We start from the raw sequence: 20,809 nt of genomic DNA on the forward strand, positions 1-20,809 counted from the left end.
GATAAGAACTGATCAGTGGCCTGCACCCAGAAATACATTCAATAAACAAGCTATTTGCTTGAGATATCGAAGTAGTGCTGGGCTACATAGATGAAAAATGTAATCACAGTAAAATGTTTTATTTTGATTGAAACTGATCATTTGAAAGACCTATAATGACCAGAAAAAAGTATTGAATTTGAATTTAAACACTTTAGTCTGTTTAAGGTACACAGGCAAAATTGTAATGCTAGCACAACAGTGAAAAATACACATAAGTAAAGGTAAGAATCAAGTCATGATCGCATCTTGATACACGTTAGATTTTCAGTGTGCGCCAATGACGTCGGACCATCGGTCAAATCCGATTTGTGTACCAAAAGTCCGGTAAAACTTACTACATTACTGGTCTCATGTCCGGTGTAATTTTTTTCCTGTAACCCCGAAGTTCCACATAATGCGATCGCGCCGCGCAACGGAACGAAGCGCCGCTGTCTTGCTCCAAAAGTCAAAGCACACAGCAAGCACAGCGTAGCGGCGCGCCGTCTGGATGGGGAGGGCTGCTCCTCAGAGAGGCTCTCGTGTGAACAGCGATATCACGCGATAAAAATGATGATATAAACAGAAAATAAATAAACCACACCTCATTTCGCTTCTTCAAGGTCGCTCTGCTTGACCCAGCCACATTGCTCTGTGATTTATAGTACTTCTAGCATGGTTGAGTACATGATTTATGTTTTGATCTCAAATGAGTGCTTTTCTTTATCCAATAGTTAATTTTGTTTGGTTTATTCGATATAAAAACAGTCATTTCTCTTCGCCCATGGCATCGTGTTGTATCTGGGACATAATTAATAAAGTAGTAAATTTGTATAACAATTATTAAAATTAAATTATACATCAACTTTTGGTACATTTGTGCATAAAATATTCGGTCCAGTAAAAACTATTTCGGTCCAGTAAAAAATTACTGTTTACTGGTCCACGGTCCAGTAATAAATTGTGCCCATTTGCGCAGACTGGATTTTTAAAAAGCATGAAGCAAGAATGGGGAGAGTGAGAGCAGGCAAAGGATAGAGTAGACTTTTATAAACCAGAGAGGGAACGTGCTTCCAGTTTGTTCATGTAACCAAACTTTGGCTTTTCATTGTTTGTATCTGATTCATGGAATTATCAAACATTGCATCAAGCTATTTTTTTCATTGGTATTGATGAAGTTTCTATCACCATTTCTATCTCTATCATTTTATTTCCCAGAGCTGTGTAAAAGCACAGCAGGGCATCCATAGGACAGTGTGACAGAAGACTTGATTTCAACACAAATTCAAAAACTAAACTACCGGTACTATTAAATCTATGTGCTGATGTGTTTAGTGTCAAAGTGGTCTTCTGTGTGATCCTGTGGAGAGAGCTGGAACCATTTTTCGTCATTTCATTCATAAGGATAAACTTCCCTGTATTCCTTATACCTTAAACAAACAATCACATTCACAATCCAGTTTTTGCAGTAGTTCTCCTGATGACTGTGTATACTGAACTAAACTGAGAGATACATGGTATTTCTACTGTTTAAACAGTAATTTACTCCAAATGAAATATTCTAATTGCTAGAAGCCTTATTCTATTTTCAGTGTAATAACAGAAAAGCTTGGCATATTTCACTATGCATGCTAGTAGTCTAGAATACACACGTGGACAAAATTGTTGGTACCCCTCAGTTAAAGAAGGAAAAACCCACAATTCTCACTGAAATCACTTGAAACTCACAAAAGTAACAATAAATAAAAATTTATTGAAAATTAAATAATCAAAATCAGCCATCACTTTTGAATTGTTGATTAACATAATTATTTAAAAAAACAAACTAATGAAATAGGGCTGGACAAAAATGATGGTACCCATAACTTAATATTTTGTTGCACAACCTTTTGAGGCAATCACTGCAATTAAACGATTTCTGTATTTGTCAATGAGCGTTCTGCAGCTGTCAACAGGTATTTTGGCCCACTCCTCATGAGCAAACAGCTCCAGTTGTCTCAGGTTTGATGGGTGTCTTCTCCAAATGGCATGTTTCAGCTCCTTCCACATATGTTCAATGGGATTCAGATCTGGGCTCATAGAAGGCCACTTTAGAATAGGCCAACGCTTTTCTCTCAGCCATTCTTGGGTGTTTTTGGCTGTGTGTTTTGGATCGTTGTCCTGTTGGAAGACCCATGACCTGTGACTGAGACCAAGCTTTCTGACACTAGGCAGCACATTTCTCTCCAGAATGCCTTGATAGTCTTCAGATTTCATCGTACCTTGCACACTTTCAAGACACCCTGTGCCAGATGCAGCAAAGCAGCCCCAAAACATTACTGAGCCTCCTCCATGTTTCACCGTAGGGACAGTGTTCTTTTCTTCGTATGCTTGGTTTTTGAGTCTATGAACATAGAGTTGATGTGCCTCACCAAAAAGCTCCAGTTTGGTCTCATCTGTCCAAAGGACATTCTCCCAGAAGCTTTGTGGCTTGTCAACATGCATTTTTGCAAATTCCAGTCTGGCTTTTTTATGAGTTTTTTTCAGCAGTGGTGTCCTCCTTGGTCGTCTCCCATGAAGTCCACTTTGGCTCAAACAACGACGAATGGTGCGATCTGACACTGATGTACCTTGGCCTTGGAGTTCACCTTTAATTTCTTTGGAGGTTGCTCTGGGCTCTTTGGATACAATTCCAACGATCCGTCTCTTCAATTTGTCATCAGTTTTCCTCTTGCGGCCACGTCCAGGGAGGTTGGCTACTGTCCCGTGGGTCTTGAACTTCTGAATAATATGAGCCACTGTTGTCACAGGAACTTCAAGCTGTTTAGAGATGGTCTTATAGCCTTTACCTTTAAGATGTTTGTCTATCATTTTTTTTTCGGATGTCCTGGGACAATTCTCTCCTTCGCTTTCTGTTGTCCATGTTCAGTGTGGTACACACCTTTTCACCAAACAGCAGGGTGACTACTTGTCTCCCTTTAAATAGGCAGACTGACTGATTATGAGTTTGGAAACACCTGTGATGTCAATTAAATGACACACCTGAGTTAATCATGTCACTCTGGTCAAATAGTTTTCAATCTTTTATAGAGGTACCATCATTTTTGTCCAGGCCTGTTTCATTAGTTTGTTTTTTTAAATAATTATGTTAATCAACAATTCAAAAGTAATGGCTGTTTTTGATTATTTAATTTTCAATAAATTTTTATTTATTGTTACTTTTGTGAGTTTCAAGTGATTTCAGTGAGAATTGTGGGTTTTTCCTTCTTTAACTGAGGGGTACCAACAATTTTGTCCACGTGTGTATATTTAATTTGCACTTCTTTATGCAACTGATGAAAAATATTAACATTTCATCATGTTATCATTTCTTGACATGCACAAGTATATCCACATCAGTATACATAGTCACAGTGTATTTCATAGATTTTTCATGAAATGTTGTGATTACACACCAACTGTCCACAGTATCCTGGTCCAGCTGCAGTCTATACTAATGCTGCATTTAATTTTTATTTCTTGATGAGAGAATATAAATGGAGACCGTATGATTGATCATGCAATAGTTCCAGTCATCTAGAAGACTTTGAGGTGTTTGACCGACAAACCACTTGAGGACCCAGAGCTGTAAAACCTGTGTCTCTTGCAGCGCCACCTGTCGAAGGCCCATCCGAGGAGCAGCCGGCCGCCCCGTGGTTTCCAGTGACCTGTGGAAGGATGAAAACAACATCCTCTCTCCAAAAACCAAGACTAGCAACTACTCCTACACAGAGACCCACACTGTCAACAGAGTCCCCATCCTGCCCCCCTCTTCCTCCTCCTCCTCTTCTTCCTCCTCCACTTCCTTCACTTCCTTCACTCCCTCTGCCTCCAGCTCTTCCTCCAGGCTCTTGTCTGCAGCTCCCCCTGCAGGTCAGACCAAAGCAGTGCGCTGCAGTGTGTCTCTCTGGATAAAGCTGTTACTGCTGGCCATCGTGGCTGCTTTTCTGTTCTTGGTTTACCAGGCCATGGAGACTAACTCCATCAACCCATTTGTAAGCCCAGACACAGACGTGGCCGCTGACAGCACAGCATAGAGAATACCGGAAGAGGCTGAGGGGGAGAGAGAAGCATTTCTGCTTCTACTTTTTCTTTTTTGTGTGTGAATCTACATTGTAGCCAATTTACTCCTTACCTCTGAGGTCATTGTCTGTTTTGTACTTTTTGTGTTTTTCTTCCCGTCTCTTCTGAATCAGTTTTCAGTGAGCCCCTGAAGAGAAGTGACATAGCCATTTCAGTGAGACTCAAGGATCTCCATGACATGTCGTGTTGGTTCATCCTTGACCTTGGACCTCAGGTTAAAACAAAGCCAGCCACTAAACTGCTCTAAGAAACACACACAGTAACTTTCAAAGAAATGTGAGGACTCTGTTTTTATTGCCATGTGATTTTTTTTTTTTTTTTTTGGTCATACTTGGCATGGTGCGTTCATTAGTGTGCTTGTATTGAATGTATGGTTGACATTTTTTCACACTTTGCCTTAGTGTCTATCTCTCTTAGTCATTAACCGGTTTAAAGATGGAGTCTGAATCTCTAATTTTGTTTTGTACTTTCAATCATCTTTGTTAATGAGACAGAGAGGCTTGTTATTGTAATCCAAAGCTTCTAAATCTTCTTAAAGCATACACCTATATTTTTTAATGTTCTCTTATAATAAAATTGAATGTCCCGCTGTATTCTACTTAATTATGTATTCACTGTCTCAATTATTAAATATCCACTCAATAAACTATATTGTTGTTACTGTTCCTGAAAGAGCATTTTATTCATGAGCCAGTAGTTGATGCGCTGCCGTCTTTCTTCCAGATTCTGTCAGAAGATCGAATCAGCTGATCAATTTACATTATAGGAAAGGAGGAATGCTCACCTGCCTTCAGTGGTGTGTAGCCATGCCATGGGTTTGTGTACTGGGTGAAGCCTTAATAAGTGCTGACTTTTACTTGGAAGCCAGTCTGGTGAGAAGGGTTTGGAACAGAAATCAACAAGGCTGTATGTTTGCAGATGATGGCATTTCTTTGTGCTTTTTGTTCTTGCCTTTTCCAGATTTCTGCCTACTGCAGCTTTAAATCAGCCCATTTTGTTGCAATTGCAGCTTCTAGTCTTCTAGAGGTGTTGTCACATATAAAACTAAGAGATCTACCGCTGAGTTCCGTCCAAAGGGTTGAATCTTTCTCTTCATCAGAGACATTTTTCTTTTACATGCAGTTTGGCAAACAGTGGCTTCCATCTGCCTTCAAGATAAAGGCCTCACAGTAAAATATAGAAAAAATAAAGGGATAAGACCACTTCATGAAGTGTCTGTATTTCCCTACAGTTCTGACCTGAATAATAAACTGACTGAGGAATTTGAAAAATATATGTAATTGTAGAAGCCTAGCGATGCTTCCGTTTATTTTGTACCAGCAGTATTGAAGTGAGAATTTTCAAACATAAAAAATAGTATTTGTACTTGTTAGTGTAATGCAGTGATTTATCAGTCATTCATTTTCTCTATAACTAGTCAACAAATACTTTTAGTTTTGCTTGACAGAACTTTAACTTTTGATGACCTGCTCTCTTCTGAGGATATGTCCAATTTTCTACTCAGTAGAATCACAATGAGCAATGTTCAGTATTTCCCTCTGATGTGTGAATTTGAACAGTTGCTACTCTAAACACTTCCATGTCTGTTTTCATTAATAACAAACACAAATGCTAAGGAGGCTGACAGACAGGACACACATTTGACATAGTGTGTGAATTTGCGTGCCTTTGCAATTAAATCTGTTTCACTGAATTATCTACAGTCCAATGTAAACCTCATCAATCTGAATGTTTTAAAAGCAAGTTAATTCTGCTTGATTTTCTGTAAAGATGAGACTATATACTGGTAGCTGCAAAGAGTTAAAGGACCATTAAGATGCTGTATGTTTCAGCCTAAACTATGTACTTCATTCAGTTGGCTTTTAGGTTCCATTATTTGAATGCAAAAACCAGAGATATTTACATATGCAGCTCTGAAGTGTCTAAATTAATAAGATGTGATGAAATATTCACATTGGTAAATACAGACAAATGTTTAACTGGGCACTGTGAAATAATCCAACACAAATTTCAATTTTACCCACTTGTAATGAAATATTACATCCGTCTTATTTTCACAGTGAGAATTTATTGTGGATGTCCAATTTAATTTCAACAGTTTTTATATCAAAAATGTCTCTCTTTTTTTCTCTCGTGCATTTACTTTACAAATCCCACTTTTCATCACAACAATTTATCTGTCAGTCAGGGCCAGAGCAGTTGTGTAAATGGTTGTCTAATTATTCAGTTACTCAGCGCAGATCAAGTGTTCATCTGGGGCTGGAGAAGGATAGGTTGAATTCATGTTTGTATTTTTTCATTTGTTTATTTATTTCACAATGTCTTAGAGCTTTACAGTGGCTATTCCAAAATTTTGCAAAAAAAATGTTTACCATCTTTTATCATGTACCAAATACTACAATTATTTCATGTCACCAACATGAGCAGTTTGTGAAAGGCTTGTCTTGCATAGACCTTTATACTCTTGATGTGGACACACACATGCACACAAAGTTGCTTTTGTCATAGAATGAACATTTCTAGTCTACTCAGAAGACCCCGATATATTCATGTGAGGGTCACGTCTGTGTTCAGGTAGTACACGTTACTGACGACCATGTGCACTATTGCCCTTACAGTGTAATGCCGCAGGTATACGACTGGATCCTCACAGACTAGGGGAGATGATGAAATTTATGCCATGTGGACTGTCATACTCAGGAATTGAGAAAGTAAAATGCTGCCCTTACACTTCATTGCAGACGCATACTCGCACATCTGCAGACAGTTTTGGACACCCATAGATGTGTAGTTATTAGGCCAGTGTTATACTTTCTGTGTCCCTGACTGCACAGCGACTGTATCACCAGTGGTCTGTGTGTCGTGTAAATTTCACGTGCAACCCAATATGTGTTTCCATATAGTAATGATAAGAAATCAGTAGTGTGCATGTTTGGCACAGGTGTGTTTGCATGAAAGAAGTAGATAGTGGGGTTGTCTAAGTAGAATCCAGTGGACTATAAAAGCAATATATGTAGTAGTATAATAACAACTGCTGCACATTTGCTTTCCAGGTGCATGTTGGCGAGGAAATAGAATATTACTTCCTACTCTGCTTGTAAAACTCTCTGCTCATAAATATGCAGTAGGCTAACATCGCACAAACCCTCACAAACTCGTAGACATGGAAAGAACAACCTACTCAATTTGATGCTTTGTGTCATCACAACTTCCACACAGATCATCACTGTCAAAGAATCTTTATTAGTCTCCGTTAGGAGACATTTGTCTTGGACATAGGAGTCTGCTGCACTCACCACATACCATTCATACAACAATAAAATAACAACCATTCATAAAAAATAAATAAGGGAAATAAAAGTGCAATGTATTGTCACATTGGTTAAGGACAAAAATGCAATGTGTAAATTCAGAATTCTGTATAAAAATAATACAGAACAGAACACACTACTACACACATGGTTATCTGGATGACCATACTGGCTCCCTGTCTTTCTGTTCATCCTGGGTAGTCTGCTCATTACTGAACTTCACTGACAAAGGGATGAATGAGTGTTCGTATCTGCTGTGTTTACAAAATGGAATCCTCTACCTTCTTCCTGAGTTCAGTAGAATGTATTTGGGGTGCAGTGCATGAGAGGTATCTGATAAAATATTGCCTGGCTGTCTGAGGGTTGTTTGTTCAAACAGGTTTTGGGGGTTAGAGGTACTGGAATACTGATGTCTTTCCCTGCTGTGTTTAACAGATTAGCTATCTGAGCTTTTCACTTCACAGTCAAATTTCCAAACCAGTTGATAATGCCATGTCATAACCATAGACTGTGTATATATAATGGACGTAGCATCTGGCTCCAGAATTGAAGCCAACCCGGAAGTGTCAAAAACTTGCAATATCACGCCGTCCGCTAGGGTTGGCTCCAAAAAGCTTTTGCTCCATAGACCCCAATTCATTTTTGGAAAAAATAAAATTTGATAGACTGATTTTCTGCAGCTCAAGATTTTTTTCCCCGTTAGTTTTCATGGTCAAAATGAGAGATCAGGTGGCCGATCTAAAAATAAATCAATACTGAATTTTAAATAAATCGTTAAAATTGGCGGAGCCAGGGGGCGTGGCTATACTTGATAGACAGCAACAGAAGCCTCTGCGGTAAAACGTGGGCGGGATAAGAGAGTCCTCAGCCAATCCTGCCCCTAGTTGTTCTCCGGTCCAGCCTGTTTGATGACACTTTTTACGTCACTGGCTCCAAAAAATCCAAAACGGCGACCAGGAAGTAGCAAAATCCGGGCTTCATTTTCTCGCCGTTGAAACCAACGGGTGACGTCACGGTTAGTTTACGCCTGGTCATAACAGACTCAATTGTTGCTCTGTGAAAAGTCAACAGAATATTTTTACAGACACCAAACAGCCGGAGTCGACATTGGTGGATTCGGGCATAGAGCTGTGATCACCCGTTGACCTGGGGTCCACTAGCATCGATTTTTCTTGTGTTGATCTGCAGTTGGTGAGAGGCATCACTTACTTAGCTCTGTGTTCTGTGACTCCCCTGAACAGCGACCCACCACTGAACCCAGCAGAGACTTAACTTCACAAAGCTGTGTCAGCACTGGACAGTCTGAAAGACTGGAGTTCATGCCCATCAGGGGTGAACATAAAAATGCAGTGATGTCTATCCACGTAGTGTATTCTGGAATGCCAGGCTTACATGATGCTGCACTGCTCTCTTGACTGCTCCCACATTTGTCTATAGTCAACCATTCTGGCAGATTTTGGAAATTCTTCCCAACAAGATAAAGAGCACACTTCCATCCATTTTATGGATACCTGCATGCAGCCACACTCAACCCTCCTATCAGGTGTGACCAAGTGTTTTGTGATGTCACAAATTATCTCCATGGAGGGGTCTCCACTCTTAACCGCCTTATGACAAGAATAGAAGCAGTAGCCAATAGGTAATTTACTTAGTGCTTCTTACATTTTGCCATTTGGAGTCCGAGTAACACACATCACTCCTGTCTACTGACAGATGCACTCGTGAATTAATGACAGACTAGCAATTAGTTTGAAGAATTCCCTCTGCTAGAAGCACCGTTCTCTTCTTTTAGTCCTACACCAATTTTCTGATTGGACCAGAGGTCCTGATTGACAACTCTGAGGCGTGTTCTGATGGAACAGAGAGGAGGACAGACCCGCCCCGGATTCCTGGTGACGTCATGAAAGGACAAACCGATTTACCGCGAGGTCATTCGGCCTCTCCGAGCAGCCGGTGAAGCGCAGTGGAGGCGCCATCTTAAGACACTGACAGAGTGAGTACAGTGTTTCATGTAAAACACGTCGTATGAATTAATCAGTTGCGATTTGTTTGTGGTTGACTTATTTGTAAGGAGTTTTGACTCATGTTTGCCGTTTAGTTTCTGCGACCTTTATCTCTAATATAAAGAGGGCACCTTCCACCTTGGAGCGGTCAAATTAGCTTAGTTTAGCATTACCTAGAGCAGAACAAGGGGAATGCTATGTCAATGAGTGAACAGGCTGCCTGCCTTTGCGTCTGAGTGATGGTTTGTAAGTGGGTAACAATTACCCAGTAACGTGTATGGACATTACGTAGTGATTATTATAACTCATTGTCAAGCCAAGCTAATTGTTCCCTGTTCATTTGGATGTCAGACTAAGCTAACCAGCACGTGACACGCATCCCTCAGTCCGGGTGTCTAGCTCGGTGGGGGCAGATTGCGTTACCGGCTAGTTCAAGCTAACATTCAGCTAACTTGTTGCTCATTGCAGCGCAGCTCCGCCGGCAGGCAGGATATCATCATGTACCCGACATCTTTGACGCAGCTGGCCAGGGGTAACCCTTTCAGTGCTCCCCTGTTCAGTCTCCAGAAAGTGGAAGAACCCCAACAGAGCCTCCATGGACAGAGGACCCGCAGACTGGCAGCAGCCGCAACGGCAGATGGTAAACCGAGAATAGTCCGAAGGCTCGCTCAAATGCTAGCGTTAGCTGCATAAGCGTAGCCGGCAAGGTTCTCCAGGCTGTGTCTAACTTCACCTTGTATCAAATATAGACTTGTGTATTGTTAAGTACATCTAACCATGTGAGCACTGTCTGTTATTAAGGGTTTGTAATATCAAGGAAGGTTATGAATGTAGGAGCAGTTAGCAGCTAGGCCTTAGCTGCACACTAGTCGGCTGTGGAGGACAAGGAAGGACAAAGTAGTACCTCGCCTTTGCATTGCAGCAGACTGTAACTGGCGCGTCGCACTTTATTTTAGATGCTGGATTTAAGGTGGATGAAGCGGTTTTAGTGAAGTATCAGTAATTAGGTTACGCAATAGTAAACGATCCCACATAAGAAAATGACCCCTGACTGAATCGGGCAGGGTTGAGGGGTGGGCGCAAGAACAGATAGTCCTGACTCGAAGCGTTGATGACACGTTGTAAAACGGTTACTAAAATCAGCGTTACACCACACAACAGCAATGATTCTGCTTTTCTTGTTTCAAAAATGTCAAATTTTGCTCTTTAGGCCTGCAATGCTGTTTGTTAACAGGTTTTTCAATCCCGCTAAGTTCCTGCCACAATTTAGTCAACTCTGTCTCCTCTGCTTGCTAAGACAGTTCATGGTCAACCATTTAAACTGGTTATGTGGTGTTTGGTATGTTACAAAACAAGTTTAAATCAAACGCCTATCGTTCAACAGAAGTTTGTGGGTCAAAATCCCTTGAATTTTTGGGTTGTAACTTTGTTGGATTAAATTTGGCAAGAGCAGAAGAATCTTAAAGCGCTTTTATTCAGATGTGTGCTGACTAATGTTAAGACTGGTAAAAGATTCCTTGTCTTTTTGTTGACAGACATTAAAGGAACAAGCATGTTTTTTGTTTTTATTTAATCCAGTTGAACCTTTCAGACACTTAGCTACTAAAATCACCCAAAGGCTCAAGGTTTACTCATTTCAAAGCTCACAGATACACAGCTCTCAAAGTTTCACCTGTGTTTCTTCAGAGGGGGACAGTTGTGAGTTCGGCTCTCAGAAGTATTTCATCGTGTGTGGATTTGGTGGAATTCTGAGCTGTGGCACCACACACACAGCTGTCGTTCCCCTTGATCTGGTCAAATGCAGAATGCAGGTCTGTCTCTGTGGCTCGGTGCCATTTTGTTTATGTCACACCTCACCCACCATAACGTTTGTTTACTTTTTTTTTAATGTACCGATTTGCATGGAGGAAATATCACCATCCCTGTTGTGGTGAAATTAGTTTGTGATTGTGTAATTCCCGTGATTATAATGTGTTGGAGTGATCATAACATGGCTGCATGATTCTGCACCCGTGTTCCTGTCTGTAATTATATCAGCCCGCCTCGCCAACCCCTCCCTCCAGCCCTGACTCAGTCCACGGTAGAGGACTCATGTAGGTGAAGGTCTGCAAAGCCAGAAGTGAGGGAAAATATCTTGACTGCTGACCATACCACATCACATTAACTAGTATCTGTCAGGGATGTCTGTATATATACACTAAATACAATAATCTAGTGTATAGCATAGGCTATATGCTAGATTATTGTTGCTGAAATTTCTTCAAACAGTAAATGACATTAATCTTGTGCTGCTGGGTGAGAACGGTGAGTTAAAAAGTCAAAAGTACACTGACAAAAGATGGATATGGTGAAGATGAAGAAAATGAAAATAGAGTATGCCTTTGTTTTATTCTTCAAATGATTATAGATGTGATATATTGTGTTGTATACAATTAATTGCAATTCAATTAAACTTGCCCTGCTGCTGAAAAATGTTGAAATGACACTAAGTTTTTAGTGATTCCTTTGTTCTAGGCGGCCATTTATTTCTGACTGTAGCAGTGACAATATGTATTTCCTGCTAAAGAGATCAAATCAGTGACTGTAGGAAGATGGCAAACATAAAAGCTTGTGGTATGATTTGGGAAGGAGTAAGCAGCAATTTGAATTACTTTATTGTAAAAGAACACTGAAGTCCTTGAAGACTGTTACTGAAATCACCTGTGTACGATGATTTGTATCAACCTTTGGTGGGTTATCCTAATGAATGGTGGCATGTTAGTGACGGAGCCATCAATGGTAGAAGAGACTTGGCACTGAATTTTAAACCACAGAACATTAATTGGACGCTGTCTTAAAGAAAGATTTGGTCTTGTTCCTTCTGCAGTGGCAACTCTTCTATGATGTGGCTCTGGTGTTGATTTTTGTCCTGTGTTGCATGTGACCTTGCATGTTGCATGTGTGTTGTGTGTCCCCTCCCTTCTACCACAGAGGATGTCAGCTGCGAGTTTGGCTCCTCAAAGTACTATGCCCTGTGTGGCTTTGGGGGTATCCTGAGCTGCGGCATCACACACACAGCAGTGGTGCCCCTCGACCTTGTCAAGTGCCGCATTCAGGTTTGTATGGAAGCTGAACCTTACAGTAGTAATAGGTAGCCAGCAGCTTCTTTGATCTGTACACCCCCTAATTGACAAATACTAGGAGTTTCAGAACAGCTTGCGAATTGTTACGTAACAGAAACCTCTTATGTTCGATATGAGGAAAAAGTTCAACAGTCTACAATTTTACCCTGTAAAAACAGTACAGCTTTTTTTTTTTTTTAAATTAAACAAACTGAAGATTAGTATAGTTAAGGATCCGATTTGTAGGATTTGGAATAAGAAGCAATTTCTCGGGTTAAACAATGCAAATACACAAAGGAACTCTGGCTAACTTATGCCCAGGCTGGTGCCAGAAGACTTAGGGTGATATATTGATAGAAAAGGAATAAAGTCTAATTGTTTTCATTAACGTTTAATTACCTTTAAATATAAATCGCTTTCATTGCCTTAGATTGAACCCTTTTTATCTCTGAATAGGGACAGGTTCTGCTTCCACAGAGTCTGTTGTACCAGCATGTTTGTACAGTAGCCCACTACAAACAAACCAAATACTGCAAGCTACCATATGTTTTCCCACATGCTTGAGAGGACAATGTGAGGTGAGGGGTATTCACTCGGTGGCAGTCTGCAGCCTCACTACTAGATGCCACAAAATCCTACATACTGGTCCTTTAGCAGAATACATTCACTCTAGTGACACAATTTATCAGCCTGGTTTATTACCGATTATATTGTTGGACTTTTGACAGTAATGTTTTAAAATACGTTCACCTTGTATAGTATGAAACCAAAAATACAGACTTGAGGGGGGAAAGATGATCTGTCCAGTGCAAGTACATTTTAGTGTTTAACAACAGGCTGAGCAACAACAGGCGACCCCAAGCACTGGGGCAGTATACAGAACATCAGATTTACAGGTTGGGTGTTGGCACACGCCTGTCAATAGTTATTCCACAGGTTTGCATCCCTGACACATTAGACATATCTGCCTTAAATGGATCCAAACTCACTGCCCAGAGCTGCAAATGATTTGACATGCATGGTTACGTAGTATTTTCCTTCCTCAGGTGAGCCCAGATAAGTACAAGAGCATTGGTAATGGCTTTGCAGTAACACTGAGAGAAGATGGTGTCAGAGGACTGGCAAAGGGCTGGGCTCCTACCTTCATCGGCTACTCCATGCAAGGACTGTGCAAGTTTGGCTTTTACGAGGTGTTCAAGATCTTCTACAGTGACCTGCTGGGAGAGGTGAGCTCCACATCACCGTTAGTACTTAACTGCTATGACTGAATGGAATACATCTTCATGTTCCAGCTGAGTGAAGTCCTTCTCTGGCAAAGTAATGGCCATGCAGCTGTCATCACAATGTCCACTGTTAAGCAGCAGTAGATGCATGTCTGCGCTCATATAAAGTCTGTGACCTCTTTGATCTTTACTGCCTATCAGTTGTCTCTTTGTGTTTAACTAGCTCAAGTGTTGGGATTCAGTTTTGTCTAAACTGACATTACATTTAACAATATTGATATTGTTTTATTAGACACTAGTATACTCACTAAGCACTTTGATTCATTTGTGTATATCTGCTTGGTGAAAGTGAATGATTTGCACCATGCATCAGAATACAGAGTAACAAAATGACACTATGGTAAACTGAGACATGCATCTCAGATCGTACAATACAAACACTTTAGCATCAAGGGCATGGAACTGGCTTCATGGGCCTATGCTGCTGCTGCTAGTGGTCTAGTAATGTTTTTGTCGCCCCTGAATACCAACAGTAGTGGTTTAAATGTTATTTATTACTCAATCCACTACTCATGTACATCACTGTATGGCCACAGTTTACAATCTTCTAATAGCTGCTTCCAGCAGGAGAAAACACCATGTCACAAAGCAAAAGTCATTTCACACTTGTCATATATCAAACTGAGTTCAGTGGACTTGATTTGTCCTCCCCAATCACCAGATCTACGCCCAACACCTTTGGGAAGTAGAGCAGCACGCCTTTTTGAAGTGGGACACATGGTTCACTGCACAAGTGTTCAGATGACTGCAGATAAGCAGAAATGGTGTGAGTCTTGATAAAATGTTCAAGTGTGTGCTTTAATGCGCTTAATTGTTTATTAAAGTGACATTCTTTAAACATACATTAGAGAAAACAGACTCACACATGCATTGATGCTTTACTGCTGTAAAGGGAGCTCAGCTATTGACCTAATAGTGATCATTTCAAAGATTCCAGGCTGAGACCATTTATGGACAGCACATCACAATGGAGACAAGGTCACCATGTACAGCAGGATTGGCCAGACTTGGTTTGTGTTTATTCTGACCATTTGTGGTATGTTCTCACTCAACAGGAGAATACCTACCTGTGGAGGACATCACTGTACCTGGCTGCCTCAGCCAGTGCCGAGTTCTTTGCTGACATTGCCCTGGCTCCCATGGAGGCCTGCAAAGTTCGTATTCAGACCCAGCCAGGCTATGCCAACACCCTCAGAGAGTGTGCCCCCAAGATGTATGCAGAGGAGGGGCTGTGGGCGTAAGTGTGCTCCTGCTGACAATTCTACTGCATGCACTTTTACTGTCAGTGACTGTAATTGATGAATAGAAAATCAGTGTGCTGACAACACGCTCCTTAGATCCACCTCTGGAGGGCACTGTTCTGTGAGCAGAGGTCCTCAGCAGCTTTATGGCTGTACAGTTGGAGGTGCTTGAGTCATTGGCGTGTAAGAACAGTCTACCTGTCCCCCAGCCCACCTGCAGCATTGGCAACCCTGACTTCAGACAGGGAGCTCCCAGTGCTGCAAGCCTGGGGGACAGACACTTAAGTCACTGTACAGAGCTGGAAATCCTGAAACGTGTGGAGTCATTTACAGCTCACTTTGATTTGTTTGTTGGGAATGCGTGCATTTTTAAAAAAAAAGATGTTAATCTCATTTTCTGTGTGTATTTTGTTTGTAGTCTCCCCACTCCTGTCATGTTGACAGCATTTGGGAAAATAGGCTATTCAGAAATGTGACATGTTTTGCACCGTTTGCTCTTTGTGTACATGAGGACAACAAAGGGACTAAATCACAGAAAAACATGCTGCTAAAATCTTCTCGTATAGTATTCTTTAGAAAAAAAGAACACACCATACATTTTTGTTTAAAAAATAACCGTAGCACATTTGAAACACTGACTCTGATGTGCATAGTTGTGGTTCAAAGGATAAATGCTGGTCCTCAGAGGTGCTTTCAGTGTGACATGTCTTTGCACAAGAAAACTGTTGGATTGTGTAAATGTCTTCAGTGCTTGATGGCTCTTTGTAAGCTCATTTCTTCTTCCTTCAGTTTCTATAAGGGTGTGGTGCCCCTGTGGATGAGGCAGATCCCCTACACCATGATGAAGTTTGCCTGCTTTGAGCGCACTGTGGAGATGCTCTACAAGTATGTTGTTCCCAAACCCCGCAGTGAGTGCAGCAAACCTGAGCAGCTGGTTGTCACCTTTGTGGCCGGTTACATCGGTGAGTGACGTAACACAGTATACTACTGGTGTATTTGGCAATTTGTAAATATTGAGTAGCTACATATTGTGTCATCAGACAGCAGTACTGATGCAACCTGTAATCACTCTGAGCTATAGTTCTTGGTTTTCTGATTTATTTTTGTGTGTTTGCAGCTGGTGTGTTCTGTGCCATCGTGTCCCACCCCGCTGACTCTGTAGTGTCTGTGCTGAACAAGGAAAAGGGCAGCACTGCTGTCCAGGTCCTCAAAAGGCTGGGACCCAAAGGTTTGTATCAACACTAGTTCACAGAAATTTCAGTAGCATGAGACTTTGACCAACACGCTCCTTAGATCCACCTCTGGAGGGCACTGTTCTGTGAGCAGAGGTCCTCAGCAGCTTTATGGCTGTACAGTTGGAGGTGCTTGAGTCATTGGCGTGTAAGAACAGTCTACCTGCCCCCCAGCCCACCTGCAGCATTGGCAACCCTGACATCAGACGGGGAGCTTCCAGTGCTGCAAGCCTGGGGGGCGGACATACAGCTGGTTGAACATGTGCTTTGCTGTCACTGGAAACTGACTGTCGTCTTCCAGTTCCAGTGGTACATCTTGATGAAATACTAGCTTTTGCTTTTGTCCTGCGATCTTAATATAAGTTGGCCCTGAGTAGCCTGATTCTGGGTTTTAAATTGATCTCTCAAACTGTTGTGTAGCAGCTTCGATCCTTGCTGCAAATCAACAAGCCATACTGCTTTACAGTAGAATTGAAATGACATGAGATTTTTCCTGAATCTTAAGTTGTGTGTAGAAAACTACAACAGTATTTGGGAAAGGAATCGGTGACAGATTTTAGCGAGTGAGCTGAAGTGAACATGGGGTCTAAACTAGTGAATACTGTGAGGTCAGGAATGTGTCTGAATCAGTCCTCTCTCCTTCAGGTGTGTGGAAGGGTCTGATTGCCCGTATCATCATGATTGGTACTCTGACCGCCCTGCAGTGGTTCATCTACGACTCTGTCAAGGTCTACTTCCGCCTGCCCCGCCCTCCTCCCCCAGAGATGCCAGAGTCTCTGAAAAAGAAGCTTGGCCTCACAGAGTAATACCCCACTAGTTCCTCCACTGAGCTGCAGTCTCCAGAGCAGATGCATCTGAACCCTCCCCAACTTCCACAGCGCACACAGCAGTTTTCTATATTTATGTCTCCAGCTCCTGTTGCTCCACACAGAGCGTAGAGCTGCTACTTCTCATGTATATTTTAAAACCCAAAAAGGAGAGATGATGGAGCTGTGGCTCTTGGTTGACCAAGAGTGACAGAAAATATTCCTCTGTAGAAACACCAGTCTGGTTTTATCAATTCCTGTCATTAGATTATGTGGAAATTGTAATTAATTAAAGAAATGTTTCCCTGGAAAACACCAAATGACTGCTTTGTTTGTTTTGCATTTAACATTAGTCTTTAAATACTAATTGCTAAAACCTGAAAGCATCCCACTGAAAACTCAGTGTGATGCTTTAATAGTTGAAAATATGCCAAACTGAAATTGTGATTTAGAGTTAAACCTTCAGTGTAGGTGTATGGTCCTTTTAGTAGAACCAAATGGCAGTTTTTCAGACACAGGATATCTTGTACCACCAGAGGGTGTTCTTGCTCCACAGGGATTCAATGCAGACAAACAGGGTTTTTAAGAAAAAGTAGAAATAATGGAAAAGTCTTGCATTCAGTGTCTGTAATGTACAGAAGTTGTACAGAGTGACCCAAAAGTTTGGAAACAAAGTTTAACTGCAGTGTCTATTTCATTTGGGGGTGCATGAATTCACTCTTATTTTACCCATTTTTGTTATAGCATAATAAAATAACTTAAAAGCATAGTATTTGCCGAGTGCAATAACTCAGAAGAAAATTAATAGAACCATAAGGTCCAGGTATGCTGGAGCATAACTTCAAAATGCAGGCCATTGGTGTCAGATTTCAAAACTCTTGATGGTAAACTATGATGGTTTTAATTTTTTTAAACATCCGAAAGTCCTATGAGGCAACATTTACTGGCCAGTTTGAGGAACCTTCATAAGCATGAATGAAGATCAATACCAGTGTAACCAGTTGGTGGAAACATTCACAACTTTGTGTAAGAAACAAACATGAACATGTCGAAATGTTTGTTTTACACTGATCTGATACTCTTCTGAATATATCTGTGGTACTGATTTATTGAAATAACACATTATTTGGATTATAGACTTCATTTGTTTCCAAATTTCTGGGTCACCCTGTAATAGTGAGATATGTAAGCAGGCAACAGAAGAAAAAGCTGGCTCCAACAGCACTACTCAGTTTTGTTGTCCAGAACGATGGATCACTGCAAATGCATACGTAGCTGTTCAATAAGTGAGTACCTTTAGTTTATGAAAATGTCTACATTTGTGGTAGCTTTCTCCTGCAGGATGGCTGCCCACATCTACAGGACACAGAGCCTCACAGAACGGTTTGAGTTTTTTTATCATGCTGTCACCTTCAGTCATCAGATCTGAACTCCTAAGGAAAGCTTTGGGACAGTTAGGTAACGTTCTCCACCATTTGTTGAAACACCAAGTGAAGGAATATCTTTGGACAGAGTGGTGTTTATCCCCCCCAGTAGACTTCCATGTGCACCTTTGGCTCAGACAGAACAGGTCATCCACGGAGCGCAAGGTTGATCCCTTGCACCTCTGCATGCTGAAGTGTCCATATACTGAACAGAACGTTGCTTCTGATGGCAGGCCTTCCATTGTTGGTGTGTGAGTGGAGGACACTGTAAAGCACTGGGTGTTAAGACTACAGACTTCCAAAGAGACACTATGTTGGTGTTATCTGCCTGTATGTCACAACATTACAACTACTGACTGGTTAGTGACTGTCATTGCAAGGGCACTGATAGGGATGCACTAGACAGCAAGTGAATAATTAGTGATTGAAGTTCAAATGTTGGAAGCAGGAGAAAATGTTCTTGTAAGGATCTGAGCGACTATGATGGTAATGGCTTGAAGTCTCAGATCATCTCCAGAACAGCAGGACTTGCAGTGTGTTCTCAGTACGTAGTAGTTACTGCCTATCAGAAAGTGGTCTGGGGAAGAACAACTGTTAAACCAGGTCAGACTAGTAAGCTTGTGGGGAGTGAACCATACGTGTGTGTGTGTTTGTGTGTGTGTGTCTGACACCAAATGTTCCACATGTGAAAATATGGAGATGGGTAGATTTATGTGCCGCACACTGAAACCTCATCTAATGTGCCTGAGCCTGACCTGGGTCACAGCAACCCTGACACACACACACACACGCAAACATGGACACACACTGTCATTAGACTCCATTTGTTGCTCATAAAATAGGGACTATATATAGACTTGTGACAGCAGTGCTGTCTTCTGCTAGAAAAAGGTTGCATCTCAGCGTGTGCTTTTTTGCTTAACCGGGCCTGCTGAGAGGAAAAGGTTGCAAAGGGTCATGGGAAATGGAGAGCATTTATGTGTTACCTGTTTGTGTGATCATCATGTTGCTGGTGTCTGAATAAAACATCAGCACTATGAGAAATAAAAAAGCTTTCTCAGAAGCATGATTTACACATACCATGTTTTTGTGTTTGATCAGTGATAAGCTGTAAATTCATGTAGTGAAATGATTTGTTCTATAGCTGACAGTTACCACACAGGGTGCATGATCTATTTTAGTGTTCCATCTCCAGCCCGCTGATTTTAACAGCTGTTTAGTCTTATTATCATATTATAAACCTACTGCAGCATAAAGGCTTCTTCTGCAACATGTGTTGTCTTTCCAGGTTTTCTGTTTTGTTTTTCCTCCATCCAGATTAATATATTTTTTATTTGTCCTCTTTTAAAAGCATACTAAAATGATTACTAAAACATCCTACACACTACTGGCCATACAGGTGGAAGTAAGTAAAGTTTATTATCCAGCTGCTTTCACAGCACAATGTCACAAAGTGCTTTATAGAGAAAATCAACATAAGCACTTAAAAATGACAAAAAGAGGAAATAAAAACAAAGCAACAGTAAATCCAGGATAAATAGCCATATTAAAAGGAATAAGAACATACAGATTGACGATCTAAATCATAGTAGGCGGGATACTGGCCACTTTAAATAGATAAATCTTGAGTTGCTTTTTTTAAACCATCAATTGAAACTGCATGATGAAGGTCTATAGGTAGAACATTTTCCAGGGCGGAGAAACCTGTCACCCAGATGTCTTCCCTCGTGAATTCTCTTTTTTGTGTCACAATGCTGCTGGTTTGAAGTGCACAGACTGTACAAGCCTCAGACAACGACGCCTCTTTCCACTCCTGGATAGAGGCTACGTTCTCCAACATTGTACATATCCCAGCTGTCAAACCCAACATACTTCTTCCACTGTTTAAACCACCGACTGTCTATTACCGTAGATACCATTCATCGCCCTTCCTCAGAGTTGTTTTCAAAAGGGACCCAATAGTCTGTTTTTGACTCGAGATTAATGAATGCTTCGAGTGCAGTCAGATTAGATTTTATGTGATTTCAGCTTCACTGAGGCTCAACTGGTTAAACAGCCGCCACGTAAAAGGCTGAAAGTTCAGATTAGATCAACATCTGATCGCAGTGGATTGATTCAAAAATAATTTTAAAAAATGGCACTATCCAGCCAAAAGCCTCCAGTTTCACTTAAAATAATTTGAGTTTAAAGGCACAATCACCAATTGTTCTTAGTTTAGTGTGTGAAATTTCCAGTAGACTGTTGTCAGAGAATCCAATGACGTGGTGGGTGTATAAGTTTGGAGCAGCT

General features: G+C 41.1%; 2 protein-coding genes and 2 non-coding genes across 6 annotated transcripts in view; all 4 read left to right on the forward strand.

Moving 5' to 3' along the window:
• The window catches only part of tmpoa (thymopoietin a), a 36,027-nt gene extending 31,243 nt beyond the window's left edge, over nt 1–4,784 (forward strand). The window contains exon 6 of the mRNA XM_022217465.2: nt 3,647–4,784. Coding sequence (XP_022073157.1) covers nt 3,647–4,073 — 427 coding nt within the window. The 3' untranslated portion in view covers nt 4,074–4,784. The remainder of the gene's footprint in view (nt 1–3,646) is intronic.
• A 4,497-nt stretch (nt 4,785–9,281) lies between these two features.
• On the forward strand, nt 9,282–17,416 carry slc25a3a (solute carrier family 25 member 3a). 3 transcript variants are annotated; one of them, XM_022217461.2, is made up of 8 exons: nt 9,282–9,423; nt 9,902–10,073; nt 11,120–11,244; nt 13,581–13,760; nt 14,873–15,054; nt 15,848–16,020; nt 16,176–16,286; nt 16,936–17,416. In XM_022217461.2, exons 2-8 carry the CDS (start codon nt 9,932–9,934, stop codon nt 17,094–17,096), a joined length of 1,074 nt encoding a protein of 357 aa, XP_022073153.2. In that variant the 5' UTR covers nt 9,282–9,423; nt 9,902–9,931; the 3' UTR covers nt 17,097–17,416. The 3 variants fall into 3 exon arrangements, with proteins under 3 accessions (XP_022073153.2, XP_022073155.2, XP_022073154.2); XM_022217463.2 differs by having other exon boundaries at nt 9,303–9,423; nt 9,907–10,073; XM_022217462.2 differs by lacking the exons at nt 9,282–9,423; nt 11,120–11,244 and adding an exon at nt 12,404–12,528.
• Nucleotides 15,141–15,340, forward strand: LOC127537298 (small nucleolar RNA SNORA53). Its single transcript, XR_007946895.1, has one exon. It is a non-coding gene; the product is annotated as a small nucleolar RNA SNORA53 (small nucleolar RNA).
• Nucleotides 16,338–16,537, forward strand: LOC127537295 (small nucleolar RNA SNORA53). Its single transcript, XR_007946884.1, has one exon. It is a non-coding gene; the product is annotated as a small nucleolar RNA SNORA53 (small nucleolar RNA).
• Nucleotides 17,417–20,809: the final 3,393 nt, after the last annotated feature.

The sequence above is a fragment of the Acanthochromis polyacanthus genome, chromosome 1, assembly GCF_021347895.1.
Source record: "Acanthochromis polyacanthus isolate Apoly-LR-REF ecotype Palm Island chromosome 1, KAUST_Apoly_ChrSc, whole genome shotgun sequence".
Taxonomy (NCBI): Eukaryota; Metazoa; Chordata; class Actinopteri; family Pomacentridae; genus Acanthochromis; species Acanthochromis polyacanthus.